At 44.0% G+C, this 23,995-nt stretch overlaps 1 protein-coding gene and 1 long non-coding RNA gene across 4 annotated transcripts in view; one reads left to right on the top strand and one right to left on the bottom strand.

Annotated features, from left to right (window-relative positions):
* LOC102167425 overlaps positions 1-14,918 on the top strand; it is a 90,090-nt gene extending 75,172 nt beyond the window's left edge. The window contains exon 3 of the long non-coding RNA XR_002347112.1: positions 10,790-14,918. This is a non-coding gene — a long non-coding RNA (uncharacterized LOC102167425). The remainder of the gene's footprint in view (positions 1-10,789) is intronic.
* Positions 1-23,995, bottom strand: part of DAAM1 (dishevelled associated activator of morphogenesis 1) — a 175,760-nt gene that overhangs the window by 9,372 nt on the left and 142,393 nt on the right. For 2 of the 3 annotated variants that reach the window (XM_021102686.1, XM_021102688.1), the window contains exons 16-23: positions 23,770-23,799; positions 22,418-22,524; positions 14,925-15,009; positions 9,846-9,952; positions 7,495-7,583; positions 6,461-6,629; positions 3,269-3,376; positions 1,333-1,393 (exon numbers count right to left, since the gene is read on the bottom strand). In XM_021102686.1, the coding sequence (XP_020958345.1) occupies positions 1,333-1,393; positions 3,269-3,376; positions 6,461-6,629; positions 7,495-7,583; positions 9,846-9,952; positions 14,925-15,009; positions 22,418-22,524; positions 23,770-23,799 (756 nt within the window). The remainder of the gene's footprint in view (positions 1-1,332; positions 1,394-3,268; positions 3,377-6,460; positions 6,630-7,494; positions 7,584-9,845; positions 9,953-14,924; positions 15,010-22,417; positions 22,525-23,769; positions 23,800-23,995) is intronic. The other variant, XM_021102694.1, reaches the window with a different exon arrangement.

Raw genomic sequence — 23,995 nt, 5'->3', positions numbered from 1 at the left:
TAGGATTGTCCAAACTGCCATGCTAGTCTCAAGGAAGCTCTCCACCAGGAGGAAATAGCATCAGAGTGCAGACAATAAAACAAGCCTTGTCCCAAAACTGCCCTCATCCAGTTTGGCCTCTGAAAGCCAAGGACCATCCTCCTTGCTCACTCACAGTCTCTCAGCACCCTGGGGCTAGGATTGAAAGAGTTCACTCAGCTCCTCTCCTGTTCTTTTTAAACAGCGACCCATCTAGTCACTTTCTTCCTCAAAGAAAAAGAAAGAAAACCTTACATGCCCTTAAGCTTATTAAACCCAGAAAAGCTTAGGCATTGTGATTTTAATTTTTATTAGAGCTATGTCTTTAATGAAGTCACCTTACTTTCTATGGCAGTTTTACTATGACAAGCAAGGAGGAGGTCCTCCCGGCATTACTGATAAATGATTTGCGAGGGACCTCCTTCACCCAGTGCCACGCCAGAGCTTGTCTGCTCTCCCGAGCCAGGCTTCTCACCCCGACCTGCCTCCACCCTGGCAGCAGCCCCCATGCAGGACTCATGGGCACTGCGCTCTCACAGTCATGGTTAAGTCCACTGGCTCCTCAGCCTCCAGCAGTCTGACCTGCTTTCCTTCCACGGAGCCTGGGTCCAGGTCCCCCAGTATACCTGGGACATCCACCCTCCTCCTAAGTCACAGCTCAAAGTTCATCTTATCCAGAAGAGAAGCTTCCTCACACACAGCCCACCATTCTCACCATTCCCCAAGCCTCAGGCTAACCGAAATCCCTCCCTTCTCCTCAAGGCACTTCTGTCATCACTTAACTGGAGGTGAAGGTCTTGGCCTAACTGCTCTCGGTCACAGCAACAGCTAGAGGGCAAGATTCTGAGTTGCTGTGACTCCCTCACCACGCGAATGGACGGTTTCCCCAAAATGTCTGCTCAACTAATACTCCCCAAAGGACCAAGTCAAAGACAATAGCGAAGTCCTGCTGCTCTACTGAGAGTGAGCATCATCTGTCAAGAGAACAGGAACCCAGAAAGGACCCTGAAGGTCCCTCTAGCCCAATCCACATCACGAGTCCTGCCTCACAGGTAGGAAAGGGGTGGAACTCTGAGCCCAGTTCCCCAGCTGCTGCTCCCATGACACCCCTGTGATGTCCTGGTGGCTGCCCCTGTGTCACCAGGCTGAACACAGCTGCCTTTGCTTCTCTGTTGTGTGTGTGTGTGTGTGTTTTAACCTCTATCCCGAGCATACCAGTACAGCACATGGCAAGGCAGCCAGCACGTCCTCTGCTGCACATCATCGCCGGCAGAGAGCTAGTGAGGGGGATTCTAACAAGAAACAGATACTCACCATCTCTACTGCTTTCAGGCCATTTCTCAAGGTGCTTATTTCTTTGTCCAGCTCAGTCATGCTGTGGGAAACGGCAGCAGTTTAGGAACCAACATGGGACTTCATATGTTGTTTTAAATATGAGTTTAAATGTTTCATGCTGGAAGTCCATATGAGTTTATTTTTAAATGTTTAAAATTCCCTTCAGTATTGAGATCTCAGAGGCAGCAACATTTTAAACTTAGGGAATTTAGGTATGGAGTTATTATTATTATTATTATTATTATTGCTTTTCCCAGTCAGTAGGTATATTTTATAGGCTAAAAAGAGCAGAATAGAAATATCTTCCAACTGCACAGAAATAGCTCATGTTTCAATCTCATAAAAATCTCACTTAAGCAAACTACTATATGTGGAAATAAATTCCCTGCCATGTCTGGCTCCCTTTCGACAAGGAAACAACTGATCCACAATCATGTTTGTATTGTACTCTTTCTTCATTACTGTAATGAGCTTTCACAAAAGCTCTGTACAGTGAATATTACAAGGTGATGGCCCACATTTCAATCAACAATAATTTTTCTTAAAGTTGTACTAACCAGTTTCCATTTCATTGTTTTTTGTTTGTTTGTTTGTTTTTAGGGCCGCACCCACAGCATGTGGAGGTTCCCAGGCTAGGGGTTGAATCAGAGCTCTAGCCTCCAGCCTACACCACAGCCACAGCAATAGGAACACAGGATCCAAGCCATGTCTGTGACCTACACTACAACTCATGGCAACAATGGATCCTTAACCCACTGAGCGAGGCCAGGGATCAAACTGCATCCTCATGGATACTAGTCAGATTCGTTTATGCTGAGCCACGACGGAAGTCTGACTTCTTTTTTTAACTGATAACATTTCCTTGGCTTCTCCCATAATTCTTTCTATTTGACAGCTTTTACACATTAGAGATTACGTGTGAATTACCTGAGAATTAAGTTGTAAAGAAATTCACTGATACTTCATTTACTTTAACATTATAATTTCATGTCTTACCTGACATTTCTAACAAACTCTACAGAGGGGAAAAAAATTGGTCTGCTCCTCCTACTTTTCAAAATCACTACAAAAAGATGGAATATGTTTAAGGGGTGGGGGGGTACAGAAGAAAGAGCAGCAAGGAAGGTGCCTGCCCCTCAGTCTCTGAAAAGTGGTATGAAGTTTGTGGGGAAAGTTGAGCACCTTACCATGTTATTTTTAGTTCCTTCGTTTGCATAAAGACTGCTCTCCATTAAGAGGTTGCTTGGTTTCTGGGAGTGTGTGCACATGGGAGAATTACTAGCAATGCCCTGACCTGTGGGCTTTCTATGTGCTTACCCACCCATCCTCATTTAACCAAGGGTGCTCCCTCTGGTATTTCAATAGAACCGCCCTTTCTAATTACAAGTGGAATTACCACATTCCTTTCCTATACTCTTCATAATGCAGAAAATTAGGTGCTGTGGAAGTTAAAGGCTGCATCCAGGAGAATTCCAAAGCAGTCAGACCAAACACACACTGACCCTGGACCAACACAGGTGAGAACGGGGCAGGTCCACTTACACACAGATTGTTTTCAATAATGATGTACTACAGTGTTACATGATCTGTGGTTGACTGACTCCTCAGATGTGGAACCCTGAATCTGGTGAACTCTGTACAGCAAGAGTCCACAATGAAGTTGGATGCTGGATTGTCAACTGTACAGTAGGGGTCGGGGGTGTGAATTGGCACCCTTGACCCTCTCGTTCAAGAGTCGACCATATATTCCAAACCGTGTAACGCATCTGAGTTATTTGCATATGATTCAAGCTTCATTTCATGTACGTTTAGGAGAAAGCAAACAGAAGGACCCTCTTCTTGCAGTACTGTCTCAGCAGCTAAGGTAGAATCCAGGCGATTTAATAAACTGAAACAATTGGCTGTAAGTACTTACTTTACTTTTGCTGCTTGAGGAATGTCCCGCAGTTCCTCATTTAGATTGAGAACCTTGGGGTATTTACTTTCCACAATAGTTATGAGATAGTGCAAAAGTGTAATGTTCCTACAATTAAAGGAGAGAGTATTAAGCATCGTTAATACCTGCATATGACTGGTGTATTCAAGTGACTGATCCCACAAGAATGCTGTAGTCCTGCATTACTTTCAGAATGTGGAGGTTCCTCTAAGGTAGAGATTCTCGAGGGAAAAGGAGGAGAGCCTACACAGGATTTACATAAATTGATGTCAAAAGGAAGCACACAGCCTTGAAAAGGGAAGGGCAGGGGCTAAGGATTACATTTTTGGCCTGTAATGGGGATCTTTCAAAATGTGAGTAATGCGATGGGTGATGGAAATGAACCTGAACCACTGCCAGCACATCCACCCAGATACCAGGTCCACCCTTCGAGCTCATAACAAGCCGGGTGGGCGGGGTGGGGAGTGAGGGATATTTAATCCACAAAAGAGGAAAGTACAGGGCTGAAATTCACTGATGAGAATTACTGACACCTCTCAGTTAAGGTTTCTTTCGATTCAGTGATAACGTTTCCCCCCTCTGACTCATCTGTTTTGCCACTGCAGCAAAGGGGTAGACAGAAAGTTAGAAAGCTCCCTATTTCAGGGCCAGGCCGGTGCCATCATGGACGTGATTCCCTTGCGGCCAAGAATCTGCTTCCTAATTTTGGCAACACTTCAGCTCCTAACTGCATAACCTGCTCCCTCTTCCTTGGTGACAGGGCTGAACCCTGATTGACCCAGGATGGAAAGGCAGGCGTCTGATAACATTATCTATGAGGCCACGTGGGAGTCTGGTACCGTGTCCTGGACCCCAGATGCCTCGGCCAACCTGATTCAGTCACTGGAATGAGGTTGGGGCCAGGCATGGGTATTTTTAAAAACTCCCCACTGAGTCGAACAACCAAGACCAAGAACCGCTTAGTCTATGGAAAGTGACCATGTTCAGGAGGACACAAATGCATTTTTTAAAAAACATTTCCATAATTTTTAAGCAGTTTGCTAATTCACAATGCAGTGTCACAACAGTCCCTCCCCCACCTCTAAAATGGAGCAGAGATGCCAAACAATTTTTTTTTTTTCCACATCTATGCAAACCATTTCTGGTTACCCTTGCAGCTTCCTAGAAGTCATTGCAATCCTGTTCCTCTGAGTCAACTGGCCCAGGTGGAAAAAAATTCCCCCTTACTTTTCTTGCTCTCAATAATCAGAAAACCATTGCTCAGCCAAATAGCGGCTAATATTCTAGACACTGGTTTTGCAGCTGTTCAGCTGTATTATACCACTTCAATTTTGCCCTTCACAGAATCTGTGGGTCTGCTGTGTGCTGGCTGCGTGAAGGGGCAAAATCCTATCTACCATTGCGAGAAGAGTAATGCCATTTTCCTTCATTATTTCGGAAAAATGCTTTGCTAGAGAAATTTATTTAATTCACCCTACATACCTTTTATAGTGTAGAAAAACTTAAAACCAGAGCGGAGCTTCCACATTTGTTTGCTATATCCAAGTAACACCTCATTTGAGGATAAATTCTTCAGTAATAATAATGAACCAGCCTCACATTTGATGATTCTTTCATCATTACCAGAAACAAGCCTTTAATGCATAGTGAAGAGGGATGAGAGATCAGACGTGTTTTAAATTTGTTTTGAAAAGGCTTGTGGATTGGATAAATGTTGTAGTAACATTAGCTTGAAGAAGCAGATAATAACGTCGTCAGTATCAGGTTATCAGTAAATGTGGGTGTAAAGGGGTGGAGGCAAGGGGTATGAAGAGCGCCTGTGCGAGTGTGTGTATGTGTGAGAGAGAGAGAGAGAATAGGACTGAATAGGTAAGGGGTCCGTCCTCCCAACCCCCAAGCTTGGTTGAAGAGAACACCCTTCCTTAAAAAGATGGCTATTCTTTATATGCAAGTAAGATACTGCAGTTACCTATTGCACCCTCTAAGATCTGTCTGCTGGTGGAGGAGAGCTGTGGGCTGACCACTAGAACAGTTGTCAAATACCTGTAAGGCCAAACACGGTACTGGCTGTGACCTCAGACAAGCTAAATGAGCCGCCTGACCTTGCCTCAGTGTTTTTATCTGACAACAGGCGATACAGCACTTGGCCTGTAGATCTCACAGGCAGTTGTGACAATCAACTGTGAAAGGGCTCTGAAAGGATCAAGTGCTTGCATTAAAAATAAGGTGGCCATGATTGAATGTAACTGCTGCCCTTTGTTAATCTCTTTCTATACAATGGAAAAATAAGGCCTACCCTGCAACTGAACACAATGCTTACTTCTTATGGGATGGATTCAGGGTTGCCATGACACTAACCTTATATAAAATTCAGAGTAAAAAGCCTTCCTGGTTAGGAATAATTACGGTGAACAGCCCATATTTCTAAAAAGAATTTGGATACAGAGAAGTTGACTGTAGAAACAAATTTCTTCAAGTCAGTGAGAACTGTAGAGATACATGGCTCTCAGGGGAGCAAGAGTTACCTGCTTCATGCCCTTACCTGTAAATGACATCCTGGTGTTTCTAATAGGAATCTGTTCACCTAAAATATACTTTCTAGGAAGCATTTTAATGAGTCTTGGGATGAGCAGCTGAACACCAACAACCAAAACACATGTACATGTGGTCATTTTTTCACATAGCTGCTAGCTGTAAGGTACCAAGAAAAACATAACCTACAATGCCACAAGCTTCACACTCTATCATCAGCTGTTAGTTTTTTTTTTTTTTTTAATCTCTGGAAGGGGAGTGACAAGGAGAGGTCATGAGGATGCTCGTAGGATGCTGGTAATGTTCTCTTTCTTGATCGGGCACTAGTCATGCCAATGAGTTCAGTTTGTGAAAATTCAAATTGTACATCTGAGTGAACTTATCTTTCGTGTTTTATGCTGTAATACAAAGTTTACCCAAGAGAACCCAGAACACAAAAAACTTGGGCTAGATGATATCCCTGTGGAATGAAAATGAAGACTAATTGGCCCAGCGGGACTTGGGGATGCACGTAGTGATGAGAAGGAAAGAGAGGAGTTGATGCCGGAGAAGGAATGAGCCATGCAGACCAGATGCTTCAGTGTCAGAGGGTATATAAGGTTGAGCTCTGACCTAAGCACCTAGGCCCTCCATACTTACTTGTCAATACTGGACTTTGTGTCAGCAATCTTATTTAAGCTGGATATCTTGAATCCATATGCATTGCCTCTTTGGCCTTTATTCATGTAGTTTCCAAATGCCAAAACTACTTCTAGCAACTGCTTCAGGGCACTGCTTCTAAACACCTCTTCTGAGCCAGAACGAATGGCTTCAAAACAAAGCACACAACAACAAAACCGTGACAACCAAGACTTTTCAATGATACCCATCCCAAATCCACACACTTGATAGCAGACACTGAAGATGTACGATCAGGTCCTTAGACCACCCGGGAGCACTTTCTAAATCCCTGACTAGAAGCAAAGAGCAAGGGACAAGAAGAACCAGTTCAAGATATTCAAGAGACCCAGAGGCAGCTGCATGATCCTAGCCTTTCTCAGTCTTTTTCTTGGCCGATGGCCTGACCGTGAGCAGCTAGGAACACACAGAGCAGCAGCTGCCTTTACCACTTTCCTCCTCAAACCCTTTCCTGCCTGGTGTGAGTCAGCCTAACAGGACTATTGATCACTTCCACTGCTTTAAAGGCTGGGCAAACACATGACACGTCACAGCTGGTGGGTGTCATCAGGGCCCTGAGGCCAGCCTGCACTTTTGTGTTCCTCAGTTGCTCACATTTCAAACATCTAAAAATTTAATGGCCTCAAAATCAAACCATATAATAGCCTCAAACCTTCCCTTAGAAAAATCTAGTAAGGTCTTACTGCAAGAAAACTAACTGTAGGTTTAATGCTAGGAGTGATAAGTTAAAACAAAAAATTCTTCATCAACACCCAGATATCAGAAGCTCTATTCTTCAGAGTCCAAAGGGTGTGCTGTGAGCTTCAGAACCCAAGCTAGGCCAGTGAGCCAAGTACAGCCCTTAAGTAATTATCTGCCAGAATTCCAACAGATTTCAAGCAAAAAAAAAAAAAAAAAAAAAAAATCACCAAGGGCATCATCCTATTTACTACATGCACTTGTCAAATGGGCACTTAAGATAAATGTCATTTCCAGTCTGGGCAGCTTGACTTTACCTTCTACTTTGGGTTTCACTTCTGCCACACGCTCTGCAAACTTCTTTTTGAAGTACAGCGATTGCAATCTTTGCTGATAATGATTAATTCTGTAAGAGCAAACACAGACTAATGAACATTTACTTAACATAGCTAATTCACTCAATGGCTATGGAGGCTGCAGTACCTTAGAGCACCCACAACAAACACACACAGTTCCTTCCCTGGACACAACAGGGCATGTGAGCCCACTTGTTGCTGCCCAAAGAAGGGGGGTGTTGGGGCAAGTGTAGCAGGTCCTCAGCTACAATCAGCTTAGGCAATTGCTCAAGGAATGGGAGCACTAACTGCTGTTGACTAAAGCCCCCTTCTTTTCCTCAGAGTCCCAGTAGCTCTCGAGAACAGAAAAGAGATGAAAAGGAATGAATCGTAAACAACAACCCCCTCACCCCCCTTCCGCAAGTAAAGGGCTGTTTCCTGCACTCCTCCGGTGCCGCTTCACTTTCCACAGAGTTGCCTTTGGCATAACTCTAGGGTGAAGCTTGTCTCCAGCATCCTCTCCTCACTCATTCTCCAAACCTTCCTCTTTCTTCACAGTTAGTACCTGCTCCTCTTGGGGCTGGAAAGCTCTGCCTTCCAGGATATATTTCTGAGTGGGTAAGGGTAGGCGTCCTGCTCAGGCCTTTGGAAATCACTGCCTAATCTGCTCTCTGGTGGACACTTTGGTCCAGTAGGACCAGGGATCATCCCTCATCCAAAACTATGCCCTATAATCAGGCAGCCCAGGTTCCACTCTTACTAGGTGATCTTGAACAGGATTCTTAACTCTTTTATTCGATGGCAAAGACTACCTCCCTGCTGACAGCTCTCCCAGGAGAGCTGATGGGAAGACAGAGGCAAAAATCTAGACAATCACTAAGTGGCAGCTATTACTACAGGTAGCATCTATCTGCCCACCTAGGGTTGCTAGGCACACATGTCAAAATGTCAAAACCAGGAGTTCCTGTTGTGGCTCTGCGGTGTGGCTCAGTGGGTTAAGAACTGATGTAGTCTCTGTGAGGATCCACGTTCGATCCCTGGCCTCACTCAGTGGGTAAAGGATCTGGCGTTGCTGTGAGCCATGGCATACGTCACAGATGCAGCTTGGATCCAGCATTTCTGTGGCTGTGGCATGGGCCTCAGTTGCAGCTCCGACTTGACCCCTAGCCTGGAAACTTCCATGTGCTGCAGGTGTGGCCATAAAAAGAAAGAAAAAATTTCAAAACCACTCTTTGTTCTACAGTAGGATACAAAATGGTAGGCTGAAATGAAACAACAACAGAAGTTAAGTCTAGGTACAAAAGAAAAGCCGAGTGAGAGGCACGTTCACCTTGGCCACATGTGCAAGCCTTTGGCAGGCAGGGAATAGCTCTGCCTTGGGGTTGACTGAGAGTTTCAGGATCACTGGTCCTTGTCTAATGCAGAATCAATTTGCTAGGCCTGGGATGGCAAATCAACTCTGCTCACACGCCAAACTCAATTATGGAGCAGCAGCTGCCGCAGGGCCTTCTGGAGAAGGGCTGAGACAGCGTGCCAAGGCTCGGTGGGAAGAGTGCCATGATCGATTAGTGATGTCTGCCTGTGTCACGATTGGACATTCAGACCCTGGCTGTTTAGTTATGTGGGCTCCAGGTTGCTATGTCTGAGTCTGTTTTGTTTGTTTGTTTGTTTGTTTGTTTCCTTTTACTATTTTACAACCACTTTGAGATCCTGAGGTACAAGGTGGAGTGAGCTAAAATCTAAGTGATCAAAGTGGCGAGGAGAATGACACTGACTAGAACTGGGAAAAGTTATGACTTGATTAGGTCAAAGTACATGAGCCAAGAGGCTCAGAAATAGAGGTAATTGTGAACAAACCCTGACCCTGGCTCACCCAAGGGCAAGAACTCACATAAACAAAACAAATTCCATACAATTTAGTCTTGAGAAGATTTTGGAATTTAAAAAGGCTTCAAGTTAAGCCAGGTTAATTGGCCCGGATAATTCAACAGGAATCAAAAGTTTAACTTGCTGGAGTTCCTGTGGTGGTACAGCGGAAACAAACCTGACTAGGAACAAACCTGACTAGGAGGTTACGGGTTCGATCCCTGGCCTCTCTCAGTGGGTTAAAGATATGGCATTGCCGTGAGCTGTGGTGTAGGCTGCAGAAGTGGCTTGGATCCTGTGTTGCTGTGGCTCTGGCATAGGCCGGCCGCGACAGTTCCAATTGGACCCCTAGCCAGGGAGCCTCCACGTGCTGCAGGTGCGGCCCCCCAAAAACAAAACAAACAAAAAGTTTAACTTCCTTAGAAAGGCAAGAGGCATCTTTGCTTTTTATGCATTTTCAAACTCACCTGCTCATCTCAAAAAGGAATCTATCAGCCTTGGCCATCCGATCCAGTTCATGTTTATGTTCCTCCAGCAGGTCAATGTCACTTTTTTCAGGGACAAATTTCAAGAGCTAAAAAGGACATGCAAATATTAAAACTGAGGTTTATAATTTAAATTCTTGTCGCACTGTTTCACCCTGAGGTGTTTAACTTGACCCAGGATGAAATTTTTAACATTTGTTTAATTTGTAACTTCACCTCACAGGTGACTATTAAGATAAACTAGGAGCGATTAAATCTTTCTATTTAGGGGGCCAGAAGGTACACACTTCCAGTTATGAGACACATCAGTACCAAGGATGTAATGTACCACACAATGGTGATAATGGACACTGCTGCATGGTAGGTATGAAAGTTATTAAGAGAGTAAATGCTAAGAGTAAAAAAATTTCTTTTACCCTTAAAAATCATATCCATGAGATGATGGCTGCTAACTAAACTTACTGCAGAAATCATTTGAAATTTTAAGTCAAACCATTATGCCAAACACCTTAAACTTATAGTGATATATGTCAATTATATTTCAATAAGAAACTTTCTATTTTTACTTGAAAGCAGTTAAACTGGTGTATGATCATTTCTGGCACCCACCTGTCCTGTACTGCCTCTCAAATCAGAATCAGGAAGTTCTTTACCAGGAACCACTTTACACAGACCACAGAGGACCTTGGAGATTCAGCCTTCTTGTGAGATGATGATACAACTGAGGTCCAGAGAGAGAACCCAGGATTACAGAGCAATTATGAGTTTGATCTTCAGAAATGGAACCTGGGTCTCTTGACTTCCAGTTCTACGCTTTTTTTTTTATTACATCATGTTGAAATGAGTAATTCTATGTGTATTTTCCAATTTGCTTATTTCTTTGACTTATCTAATTCTATCTTTTTTTTTTTTTTTCCTTTATGTAGGGTGAGAGTAACAGAGCGGGATCTAAGTTTTTGATGCTGTATTTTCTTTTGGAGGAAGAAATGAGCATGAAATGTGGAAGAGATAGCAATAATACTTAGAGCTTAAAAAGTACTTCTGGATGTGTCTGATTTCCTTTGAAGGCACAAACGTGTATCTGCATGGAAAAGCTCAGGCTTGTGTGCTATTTTCTTGAGCAAATATCCCTGGACTTTTTTGTTTTAATGACACTGAGCCTCTGGATTCTGAGGTCCTCTCCAAAACTAATGCTGGCATTGGATGGTTCATTTTGCAGTTTTTCAAAATTTTGTTTAACTAGGGGACCTTAGAAAAGGCAGTCAGGGTGCCACCAGCAAGGAAAGAGAACTGGAACTACAGGGAAGAAGGCAATGGTGTGAGGTTGGAAATATATTCCAGGTAGAGTGCATATCATGCTGGGGTCCAGAACAGGCAGCAAAGCATTTAGGCAGGAGGAAGAGAGGCTCTAATGGCAATGGGGGAGGGTGGCAGTGGGCCAGGTCAGGGAGTAGCAAGGGCCTTCTAAGAAGTTCAGTCTTTACTTTGAGGGCACCGGTGTGTAACTTAAGTAAGGGGATGAATTTGCACTTTAAAAAAATCACTCTGCCTGCAGAACAGAGAAAGAATTGGGAAGGATCAAAAGTATTGGGTTGCAAATTAGCTTGCTGATATAGTAATCCAGGTGAGAGCTGATGGTGGCCTGAAATGGGTAGTGGGCAGATTCTAGAGCTATTTACGGGGTTTGAATAGAACTGGCCTGACTTGTTGATGGGTGAATTGTGGTGGACAAGGGTCAAAAAGATGAGGTCCAGACTTCTGGCTTAGGCAACGATGTGGAGAGTGTAACAGCAAACCTAGGAAGAGCAGGCTGGAGTAGGGTAGGTGGGGAGACAGTGAATTTAGTGTTTGAAATATTGGCAAGAGAACCAAGTAGTAATTTCTAGTAGGCATGTGGACAAATGGGTCTGAAATCCTACAGAAATCTGGAAGACAAAGCATTGGTGTGGGTTATAACATGCATGAATATAAGGCAGCCAGGGGAATATCAAGATAAAAAAGGCAGGGCTGGAGATAAGCCAGCACTGACGGGCCAAGGACAAGCAAGAGGGGGACCCTTCACAGGAGGCAATGGAGGGGCCTACATGGAGTTACAGCACCAAGAGAAGAAGGTGGTTCATCACGGGGCCAGTGAGCATTGATGTCATGCACCACCAAGAAGTCGAGGAAGATAAGGGACTGCAGAGTGTCCCCTGGCTCTGTCAACAGGAAAGTGAGTGTCCTTAGTGAGAAGAGCTTTGAAGAAGAAGGACTAGAGCAAGGTGAGGAAAAGCAAATGGGTGAGTGCAGACAAGCTTTTCAAGAACTTGCTGTGTCAAAAAGGAGAAAATGGGAGTTCCTGTTGTGGCTCAGTGGAAACGAACCCGACTAGTATCCATGAGGACTCAGATTCGATCCCTGGCCTCGCTCGGTGGGGTTAAAATCCAGTGTTGCCATGAGCTATGGAGAAGGTCACAGACAAGGCTCAGATCGGTGTTGCTGTGGCTGAGGCATAGGCCAGCGGCTACAGCTCCATTAGACCCCTATCCTGGGAACCTCCATATGCTGCATGTACTGCCCTAAAAAGACCAAAAAAAAAAAAAAAAAAAAAAGTGGCAGAGAGGGATGTGTAGCCTTAAGAAGTGTGTATGTATGAAGGGCTGGGACTTGAACATGTGACATACAGAGAGGGCGAGGTGGGAGACTGAGGGGAGAGGGGTAGGATCCTCTGACTGGGTGGGGTCCCCAAGGAGAAAGAAAGGAAGGGTCGGAGCCGAAGCCCCGTCAGATGGAAACACTGGACGGGACAGGCAGCATCGTACTCTTCCTCAGAGCAGGAGGCGAGACAAGGGAGGAGGAAGAGAGGACAAAGCTTGTTTTCCCATTTGGATTGTTTCCTTCTTGGGAACAATCCTTTCTTTCCTGGACAAGGAAATTCAGTTCTAGTTTCATGGGACCCCCCAGAGCTGCCCCCCGGAGCCCACAGGCCCCTGTTCGGGATAACAAGTCACCAACTCTTTCTCGTTACAAGAGTACGGGGGCAAGGCCCAGGCCTCCTCAAGGCAGAGTCGAGAACAAGTAGTACAGACGGTGTATAGGCAGCTTTGAGAGGAATGAAGAGTCAGGGGAACACTGGGGATGAGGAGAAAGGTATGCTTTCCAAGAAGAGTGTGTGGGAGTTCCCGCTGTAGTGCAGTGGGTTAAGAATCCAACTGCAGTGGTTCAGGTTTGATCTCCGGCCCAGGAACTTCCATATGCCATGGGTGAGGCCATTTAAAAAAAAAAAAAGAGGAGTGTATGGATCCCATCTGAGATCTGAACTCAGCAGCTAAAAGCAGCTGGAGAGGAAGGGATGAAAGTGGCTCAAATGCAGATCATAATGCGGAGTAAAGAAAGGGGAAGGAGGGTAGAAAAAGGAAGAAAAAAAAAAAGAGCTTGGGAGACAGCAGACTGAGACACGCAGAACTATCCAGAGAGCCCAGGTCAAAAGTATCCCACTTGGCCAGATACTACTTCAGTAGACTGATCTTCTTACTTGTATTTATTTGAAGTATGTTCTATTTGTACTACAAGCCCTTTTGGCAAGATTTTGAAATCCTTCCCCTCAAGGAGAAACTTTGCTGGATGCAATCTCACAGTAAACAGATCATGTGGAATTTTAAACGTACGACCTTGTCGATAGAGGCTGAAAAGCTAGGGACTAAAGCAGCTTTCTGCCCGGTTCCTCACTCTGGAGGAAGCAGCTCCTGTGAAGGCTTGTGGAGCGCAGGGTTGCCTGGGAGCTGGGGAGGGGCAGAGGGCCTGCACTCTCTGGGGGCGGAGACAATGTTTTGACTGGTATTCTGGAGTGGGGAGTGCCAGAGGAGCTGCAAAATGCTCAAAAAAAGGAATTTTAGGTTTAGCAATACTTTTAAGCTATTTATACACAGAGCATCCTAACAGACTTGGAGACATAGTCATTACCTATTTTGGGAACTAAATCAAACCATATACAAGGACACAGGAAGAGTTTTTCCTGGGCTGAGTGTGAGGGTTCTTACCCAGGATGACTGTGGAGGCAGAGGTGTCAGGGAGGGGCGGGTCCATTGAGTTATGGTGACACTGCACAAGTCATCCCCTCCCGCCCCATTGCCTTGCAACTGAGGCCTTCTGAGCAGACAGAATTGACTTAGGAGACTGTCCCCACAAAGCACAGAAAAGCTGACTTAGGAGACTGTCCCCACAAAGCACAGAAAAGCTTAGGCCCAGAGTGAGAGATCACTAACACTCCTGGGCTACCTGCTGGTGCAACACCAACAGTATCATTCGGGAGAGAACTCAGCCAAGCTGCTGAACAACACGGGACACAGTGGGAGGGGCTGCATGGGGTGTATCATGGAAATGACAAGAGGCTGGGTCACTACATCTGACTGGTTGGTGCCTGGCCATGAAAAATACAAATTATCTTCAAATACCAAGCACAAGGATGTATACCAATTGCATATAAATCTATCCCATACTTGCTAGGCAAGGCATTTGAATTGACTGCCACTTCTCATACAACTCACAGAGATAAGACCAGCCCCAAGCAGTTTACCCCCCACCTTATGACACCTGAGAGTGTTTTGATGAAGATGACAGTGCTAAGGGTTTCACAGTGGCTTTTGTGGTTGTGAGAATGGTGAGCCAAGACCAAGACATACTTGTGTCATGGCTTAAGCACTGAATCAGTATATGCAATGCACTCTGTGATCTCACAGGGCTGAGAGTCTCGATATCCTGTGAAATAGATGCTTTCCTTCAAAGCTAGTAGATTATAAGACCTGCTAAGGAATAACAAGTGTGACAGCAGCAGGAGAGACAGATTCTGGCGCCGAGGGTCCTAGGCATTTGATAAACTCGGGACCATCCTTCTCACCCATCATTTTGAGAAACAGGAGACTCAAGTCATAATGTCTTCTAACAGAGCCACATGGAACCTTGGTTCAACCTCCTTGATTCTGAGGCAAGGATATGGTCTACTGGCAACAACCAAGTCTCCCCAGGATACCCCTCCAGAGAGTCTGGGGTCACCTGTGCTCTGAGAGTTGCCTGGCAGCTCACCTGTTCCAACATGTCCTTGGGCAGATCCTCCTGCTCATCCATGGTGAGAATTGCCCGTTTGATTTCATCATTGGATAGTTTCAACCTGGAGAAAGAATATTTGTTGTTAATTTTGAATATCAGAAAGTTAATACAAGATAACTCGTTTTGCTACTCCAGCTGCTGATCTTCAAGTGCTGTTCTTCTCAAAATCTCTCAGGGAAAGCTTATTTCCTGGCAGTGTTGCACCTAAAAATAGTTTTCTGAAACGGCTTTAACATTCTTTCGGGGCTTTGTAATGCTCTGCTGACACACAGAACAAAGCTGTTATGTTCTACTATTTAGTTTCCTTAAGCAAGGGACTAGAAGATGAGACACAGGGAAAATACCCATGTTCTACCATTTTCTTTAATACATAGTATCCATGAATTGCAGGAAAAGAGAAAAACTGAAGTCTTAACTTGAATATATGTCCGGAGTGTTTAAAGTTTGCTTTCATATTGAAAATGAGTTTTGAGAAGGTTAGTAGGATCGATGTTACTGTTAAAACTTGAATAGTTAAAATACAAAATAAAATGTATGGTTGAGGAGTTTTCATATACATGATTTCATTTGGGATTCAAAAAAACTGTGATGATTTTTTTTAAGGGAGAAGCTCAGGCTCAGAATGGCTCTGTGATTTGCCCAAGGTCAAACACAAGTGGCAGAATCTAACACAAACCCAGGACTTTCAATTGCTAATCTTCATCTAGTTAGTATCTACCTTTTCTTATCTAGGTAGTATCTCTTAGGGAAGGATTTGAGCAAAAACACATTTTTTTTTTCTGGTTTTTGTTCTACCATTACTTCATATGATTTACTAATTTATAATAAAGATTTATGTTGATTATTTCAGGACAACAAAGAGTTGACTGTGACAGAGATGAAATTAAAACATACTTGTAAGTGTATGTTTTTATTAGACAACCAAAAGTCTTAACCACAGCAAAAAAATCTTAATCAGATTATTAGATGTTACAATAGGGTCATTCTTTTATTCTATTTTGCAAGCATCAGACTCTGATTTATTTTAAAAATCTTACTTCCTTATCAGCTACCACTAATGTGTTATTTTAACATTATTTGATCTACTCTTCTAGTTTATGAATTTCAAGAAGAATCATATATAGGACTGGGGATAAAGACACACACAAACACAGAGAAAAGCATAGAGCCTTCACGCGTAACATTTGAAGGAAGGGGCTTTGGCATCAGACAAGCCGTGCCCACGTCCTGGCTCTGACATTTCCTTTCGATGTGATCTTGGAAAAAAAATTTTTATGCAGCCTCTGTTTTTTCATTTATAAACAGGAGGTAATAACAACTACGTGGGAGTTCCCGTCGTGGCTCAGTGGTTAACGAATCCGACTAGGAACCATGAGATTGTGGGTTCGATCTCCGGCCTTGCTCAGTGGGTTAAGGATCCGGTGTTGCTGTGAACTGTGGTGTAGGTCGCAGACGCGGCTCAGATCTGGCGTGGATGTGGCTGTGGCTGTGGCTGGCAGCTACAGCTCAATTGGACCCCTAGCCTGGGAACCTCCATATGCCACGGGAGCGGCTCTAGAAAAGGCAAAAAGACAAAAAAAAAAAAAAAAAAAAAAAAAAAAAAAAAAAAAAAAAAAAAAAAGGATAATAACTATATTTAAAAGGAGGGGCAGTTGTGTGTGTATAAAGTGAAATAATGCATGCTAAGTGTTTGGCATAGGTCTGGCCGTAGAAAGGGCTCAATAAACTATATGCATATTCTACACAGACTTTTTCCACATCAGAAAAAAAAAAAAGCAGCAGCTTATGTAACATCACTATTCATATGCAGCTATGGGACCATTAAACAGTGCTTAGTAGGGTTATCATGAACCTTCCCCAAGTGCTTTCATATTCACTATTTCACCAGAATTTCCTCTCTGTCTATAGCACCCATCAGGTCTATAGGTGGTTATGTTTGGGAGAATCAAATGACAAGCTGAAACACTCCACACAAGGGCCCATGGAGCACACATGGTCGCTTGTGCTCTCCTGGATAAACAAGAGGGCTGGGTGAGTGCAGGGCTGGCCACAAAGCCCACGAAGGAGGAGAGAACCCGGGGGTGGAACTGGGCAAAGCCCAGCCAACACTGGACACCTCTGCCTTATCCTTTTTCTCCAGAATTTGATGTGATCTTATTAAAACCATCCATCCTGCCACTGAAACTGAATGCTGTTTCATGTGTCAATAAATAGGTGGGTGAAGGAACAAATCTGGGAAGCTCATGGTGTGAATACCATTCCATTCATGCTTTCAAATCCAAACAGAGCCCCTAGCAATATGCCAGATTGCCTGTGTTCTAAAATAAGACCTGTTCTATTGCCTAGTCCAATTGTAGTGCCATCACAACTCCTGGGCTGTGGACAGTGACTCTGTACCTGGGTAGGTGTCTCTAGAATGTTTTAGTGATTCTAAGGACAATCATTCCCATGAACATGTCCACTAGAACATCCTGATGGGAAACCACAAACTTAAGGGACCAATTTAGCCAAGCTGGTACGGGTGAAACATACAAGAGAGGAAAACTGTATCCTGGCATCAAGGTCCCCATCATACAGGCCGGGAGCCCTAGATTCTGGAACACCAGAGGCTCCTGAGTCAAGTACAGGCAAACACCGTGGTTTTGCAAGGCCAAGGAGGGGGTACATCAGGGAAGGTTGAAACTGCCACTAATGAAAACCAGCTGGCTGTGAAAGAGTCTAGAGGCATCACAAAAAAAGCTCTGCTTATTAAAAAAAAATTAGTTCTGTGTCCTTTTCACACCAAGCTGAAGAAACCGCTTTATGGTGCCATTCTGCTGAGTCCTTCTGTTTTGCATTTAAGAGAAAAGGAGTTGAACATCAGAGTGAGAACAATACTTGAAGTATCAGATTTGCATTTCATTAGCTCCCCATATGGAGCGCAGAACTTCTTGCCTTTGAAATTGTATATATTTATGCTTCTCAACCCCCAGAGGCTGTCTGGACTAAACATGAGCTCTAATTCATAACAATTTTGGTTCCTCTTAATGTGGCCCACAAAGAGCCTGGAGACTTTAATGGGTAGTACTTAAGAAAATCTACCTGTCAGCATCCTGCCCTGCACGTGGCCAGTGGGAGCAGACAAAGAGGCTGTACCTCTGGGGAAAGAGGAGACAGCTACCCAGCCCTCCAGGATAGCTCCATAGGTTGCCAAAGTGTGCTTAGTATTGCCTGTCATCCATGGAATGAGTCGCTAATCTCTGTAATTTAAGGACCCTGCCAATTCTAACCTTTTAATTGCTTTTAAAGCTTGGCAGTGTTCTGGTGTACGGGAGGATGGCAACTGGTGAGACATCCTCTAGGACTTTCTTTGCAAGGCAGGAAATAAACCGGCCATTTAAAAACAGTATTTAACTCCACCTTGCTCAACCCAAGTATTTCAAAAATTTGCCAAGAGAATTGGAACATCCAGGCGTAATTAAACTAAGTTAAGGATGGCTGGCTGGCTCAGCCTTAGCTCTGCTTCAGTGGATTTAAGCCAAATCCCTCTACTTTAAAGTAGCTTTTTGTGGCTTACTACACCCCCGCTGTCATGTTAAGTGAGCATCTGGAAAAAAAGAATGGCAGAACACTTCATAAAAGTGTATTTTAGGTATTTTTTGCAATGTAAGCCAGCTTCCAAGTTTCATCTTCTTTTTTTTTTTTTTTTTTTTTTAAACGGAAGGGAGAGGGCTGGTTTAGGGAATAAAGCAGAATGAATTTTAAATTGCCACATGTTGCCTATATACAAACAGCAGAGAAGCTGTTTGCTTTGCCAGGGGGCTTGAAGAATGGGATTCTTGTTCTCAGGCACATTGTGTCCATTCCACTCACTGAAAGGCAGGGTCCGTGGTGGCCTGGAGCTTCACACCTTCCAGACAGCCTCCTTCTGGGAGCTTGGAGTAACCTGGCTACTCATGCTGTGAGCACATGAAAGATGCCTGCACTTCCTCCCCACTGCTCTCTCTTCTCCAATCAAGGCCATGGTAGGTCCCCTGAACTAAGGGTCTACAACTTTCACAGTGTAGGGGTAAAAAAGAGCTTTTAAAGAGAGCCAAGCACTGCAGATATGTGTTCTTCTTACAATACCTCCCACGGAACACGCCATGGGCTCTCACTGTGGTGGAATTTGGTGCATTGCTGGTAATTAAATTCCCAGTCAGCAAGATAAGAAACAGAGGGTCACCAATCTTTGGGAATGAAATAAGCCGAAAAGAAGAGAAAGAGTGGAAAAGTGTGGAAGGTAGGAAATCTTGACATAAACTTGGAAACGCTCCTCCCCGTTGTTCCCACAACAAAATCAGTCTCTAAGTTCTAGTGACAGTTTTCATCTCTCTCCAGTCTGTCCCTCATCAGATCCTAGCTGGGCAACAGAAAGAGCCTTTTAACTGATGGCTGCTCGTGCGTGCCTCCAGCTCTCGACACCTTCCAACCTATTCCGCAAACCTGTGACACCAAACTTAAAACCTTAATAAGACAGTGTTCTCCTCCAGAACAGACTGCACCAATTCCGGATCCCCTCGGTACATAAATGGGTCACTAGTGGAACAGCTGCCACATGCTAGGTCTTGTTCCTACAAGCCCCCTGGAAGGCTCCCACTTTCCTCATCTCCACTTTACAGACTGACCCTGGACTGACTCACCAAGGCACCAGGCCTGGATCGCAGGCACTCCTGCCTGCTCTCATTTAAGGCATGAGATAAGCATCTGCTGCAATTATAGGGCTCTTGCCATAGCTCTGCTTGTACCCTGCTGTGCCTTTGCTCCTGTGGCCTCCTTGGAACTGGCCCCCCCACCTCCACCCCTGTAACCATGAACACCCTTCCAGGCCCACTTGCTCAGGGAGACCCTGCTGCTGCCCCCTTCTTTCACCTGGCTGGGACTCCCCGTCTCCTTCCTGCCAGGCCAGTCTAAGGCTACAATTGTTCAGAAGTCATCTGGCCTGCATTGCCGTTTTTCTCCAATTAACCATGTGCTTCCAAAGGCTACAGTGCTACCTTAAGTCTTGGGACAGCCTATGGCAACCAGCACAACGCCAGGCAAATAAACACTCCAAAGTGATAACTCTCAAAGAAAAAAAGTATCAAAGCAAGTTTTTACATCTCTTCCCTCCGTTAAGGCCCTAGCTTTTGTGTGTAGTAAGGCACTGCCAACGAAACGGGGAGAGCAAAAGCAAGGTAAACTGCAGACTGGTTAAACGACTAAATAAAAATCAAATTAATTCTGCTTAATTCCTTTTACCCTGAGCCCTGTGCTTTCCTGACGAGAGAGTAAAACTACTGACCTCTGAGCAGAAAAGCATATGGTACTGAAGCCTCTGCTGGGAGGGTGGGGGGTGGGGTGTTTAGAGCCTGCATTAAGGCCCATTGACCATAAGCTCAGGTCAGCAACACTTTGTTATGTGTAATGCATTTTAAAATAACGCTCATTGTAATGGCTTCATTAAATTGGATGTTAACGGATAATTCCACAGATACGAGGCAAGTTCTGAAAACAGTCTTCTAGAGAGTTTAGACACATTCAAGTTCTAACTCACCTTGGCCTTTGACACTTGATGTAATGGGAATTACATACCACAAATCTGAAACAATTCCTTCATAATGGGATGGGCAATTTGCCAGAAAGAGTTATAACTGTATCTATAAGTAGTGTAATTATCCTCAGTGGCATCTTGTACTGAGAATAATCTGCCTATGAGGAACCGGGTCATGGTTTTTGCTCTTATGAGCGCTTAAATACTATAAAAATTCAAAGTGATAGCTCCCTTGGCCAAGTTGTTTTAAAGTGCTCCTTTACACTGAAAAAGCACAGAATATGGGGGGAATTCTAAGGTTTTTTTAAAAAAAAATCTTCCTCTAATTTTCATTTAATTTTGCTATTAAGTAAGAATATTTGTAAAAAGAAGTTGTCACAAAATAAATTGTACATACTATGGGAAAAAAATGAGCAGACCCTTAAAACTGCTTTCAAGGGTGTCTTTCTGAGCTCAGGGAGCAAAAGTGGGGATACACACAGGGCCTGGCTCTGTACACAGCTTCCAGCCAGAGGCAGAAATACAGAAATACAATGCTAACAGGATGGTTTATGTTATTTTACTAGTTGTGTTAAAATTCAAGGAGCTCACTAAGGTTCAGCTTCTCTTTCATTTACAAGAAAGGTTTTCTCCCTAAAGTCATATATGTCCGGCTATCAATCCAGCTTCCATACTGCAAATCAAGCAGCAGTGCTCTGTGTTAAAAGAAACTCACTCTAAGACCATGTGGAAAATCAGAACTACCTAGTACTTTCCCTCTTTACTCTCCCTGAAGAAGTCACCTTACACCAGCCTTGATATACACACAACCTTCTTTCCAGAATACAACCAATGTCCCAAAGTGCAGGGTTCTTTACATTTTCCTTCAACTCCTCAGCATGGGTTATCTCTGCCCAATGCGAAAGTCCCTTTTAGAGAAAAGAAACTGGATTCAGAAAAGCGACTTGAAATGCCCAGGACGACCTGACATGTTGCCTGAAGCTACAACCTGATTCCAGGCTCCAAAATTTCCTTTCTTCTTTTCAAGCTCCCAGGCCATGTTGGTTCACCAGTTATGAGAAAGACTCTGGCACGGGGCTAAACTGGATAAATTAGCATTTCACTGAGGTTTGAGATTTACATATCTTTTTAGTCATAAAAATATTCAAAAAGAGCATGAAATGATATAATTTCTAAGTATAAAACAGGTAACTTTAGAAAGCAAAATAAAACAGCCTTCATGCCTTTATTGTGGGTGCTAATTCTGTGACAGAATTACTCAAAGGCCTATCTCTAAAGCTGAGAAATGTAAATAACAGTAAAGTCCATTTTACACACTCTCAGGACAAACAAAAAGATTGATTTGAGATGTTTTGCTTTTGTAAATATAAATGTCCACGGAAATTAAATCCCAAGACACTAGGCATCCAGCTCTGACACAGTCAGTGAGGGATAGGAAGCGCCAACAGTCCTCTGTACTTCGGACAGAAGAAAATCTGAGAACTTCACCTTCAGCAGAGTCCAGTTTTAAAAGAACAAGTGCAGGAGTTCCTGTCGCGGCTCAGTGGTTAACGAGTCTGACTAGGAACCATGAGGTCATGGGTTCGATCCCTGGCCTTGCTCAGTGGGTTAAGGATCCAGTGTTGCTGTGGCTGTGGCGTAGGCTGGTGGCTATAACTCCGATTGGACCCCTAGCCTGGGAACCTCCATATGCTGCGGGAGTGGCCCTAGAAAAGGCAAAAAGACAAAAAGACAAAAAAAAAAAGGATCCAGTGTTGTCACTTCTGTGGCATAAGTTTGATCCCTGGCCTGGGAACTTCTGCATGCCATGGGCATGACCAAAAAATAAATAAATAAGAACAAGTCCAAACATGTGGTTTGGAGTCACATGATAGAAAAGTTGGTCCTCCCAGAAACGTTTAGACAACATCAACAATACCTTGATAGAAGGATGTTGCAATTCTGAGCTCTCCGACCATCAATCACCGAAAGCTCTCTGACTTTAAGTTTGGAGCCCAGTGTGTCATCAATGGCATCTGCTTCTTTCTATAAAGAGCATGAAAGAAATCCATCAAAGTCAAACAAGGACATTCCAACTTCAAACACACACTGTTCCTTTATATTCACCGTATACACGCAAAGCTGAGATGGTAAGCAGGGGTGTAGGGAGGTGGTGGAATTGAAACAAAGGCTAAAATCTTGTTGACAAAGGAAAATAAGAAAAGCTGACCACCCACATTTGAGAAAGCATTCTTTGGAAGAACAAAGTGCTTCTAAGTTGAAGATGCATAAATTATCAATGAGTGGTGCCCTCCTTTTGTCCCCCAATCCTAAAGGAGAGCAGACAGAAGGACTGTCACTATGAATCAAGCTCAGCTGAGGCTTGCCACTGCCAGTCCAGCCATTTGCAGGGCCCATTCACCCCAGAGCCATTTGCCTTCTCAACATTGAGAAAGCTGAACAATAAAACCTCCTAAATGTCTTCATGTGTAACAGGAAGCTCCGAGGCCCAGATTGTACCTTTCATTACCCTGGAGCCTGATGGATAACGGGGAGGGTACAGTTCAAGGCATTAGTTCAGTTTACTTCAATTAACAATAAAATGCTACTTGCGTACCCTGCTGCTGTACAGAGAGCTGTAAGCAATCAGGGCCATCATAACTTATGGTAGAAGAGGCACAGAACGATGATACATAAAATACTGTTTGGAACCTGGCATCAAGGGGAAAACATAGACGGACTTGATAAATGGAAAGTTTGATTTGATTAGAGGTCAGGATCAAGTTAAAAAATAGATCATGGCATTTAAAAACGTCAGGAAATCAATGAGTTCTGGAACTGTATAACAGGTTAGGAAACAAGACAATATGGACTTTTTAATAAGAGGCACCATGTGTCCAAACTTTGTTTCTTCTCATGCTGAGATTTCCTCTAAATATTTAGTTAAGACTTAAAACCCAGAGTTCCCATCGGTGGTTAACGAAGGTGACCAGCATCCATGAGGACACAGGTTTGATCCCTGGCCTTGCTTAGCAGGTTAAGGATCAGGCGTTGCCATGAGCTGTGGTGTAGGCCAGCAGCTACAGCTCTGATTGGACCCCTAGCCTGGGAACCTCGATATACCTCGGCTGTGGCCCTAAAAAGAAAAAAAAAAAAAAAAGTGTTGAAACCCAACATGGAATTAACAAGGCATTGGATCATACTATCATAAAAACAAAAAAACAAGACATTTCGGGCTTATGGTAAGCCAAGGAATTATATTAAGCAAGGTTTGGGCATTAGCTTACTTACCTGCTTGGAGTTACTGTTCACAAAGAAATCCTACAGCCATGGCAGAGGCATGGAAAAGGCAAATCAGATACATGCAGTTCAGAAATCGCAGCAACAAATGGGGGAAAGTCAAGGAGAGCAGTGACACAGAGTAAGAGGTGGTTCACACCTCTTGGAGCCGCAATGAGCATTGAGGAAGATGAGAGGGTGAACATAACGTTGAAGAGCACGATACTGAACATTCAGG

The sequence above is a fragment of the Sus scrofa genome, chromosome 1 (genome assembly GCF_000003025.6).
Source record: "Sus scrofa isolate TJ Tabasco breed Duroc chromosome 1, Sscrofa11.1, whole genome shotgun sequence".
Classification (NCBI taxonomy): Eukaryota; Metazoa; Chordata; class Mammalia; order Artiodactyla; family Suidae; genus Sus; species Sus scrofa.
The sequence above is the reverse complement of the archived record's forward strand: the minus strand, read 5'-3'. Positions and strand labels throughout refer to the sequence as shown.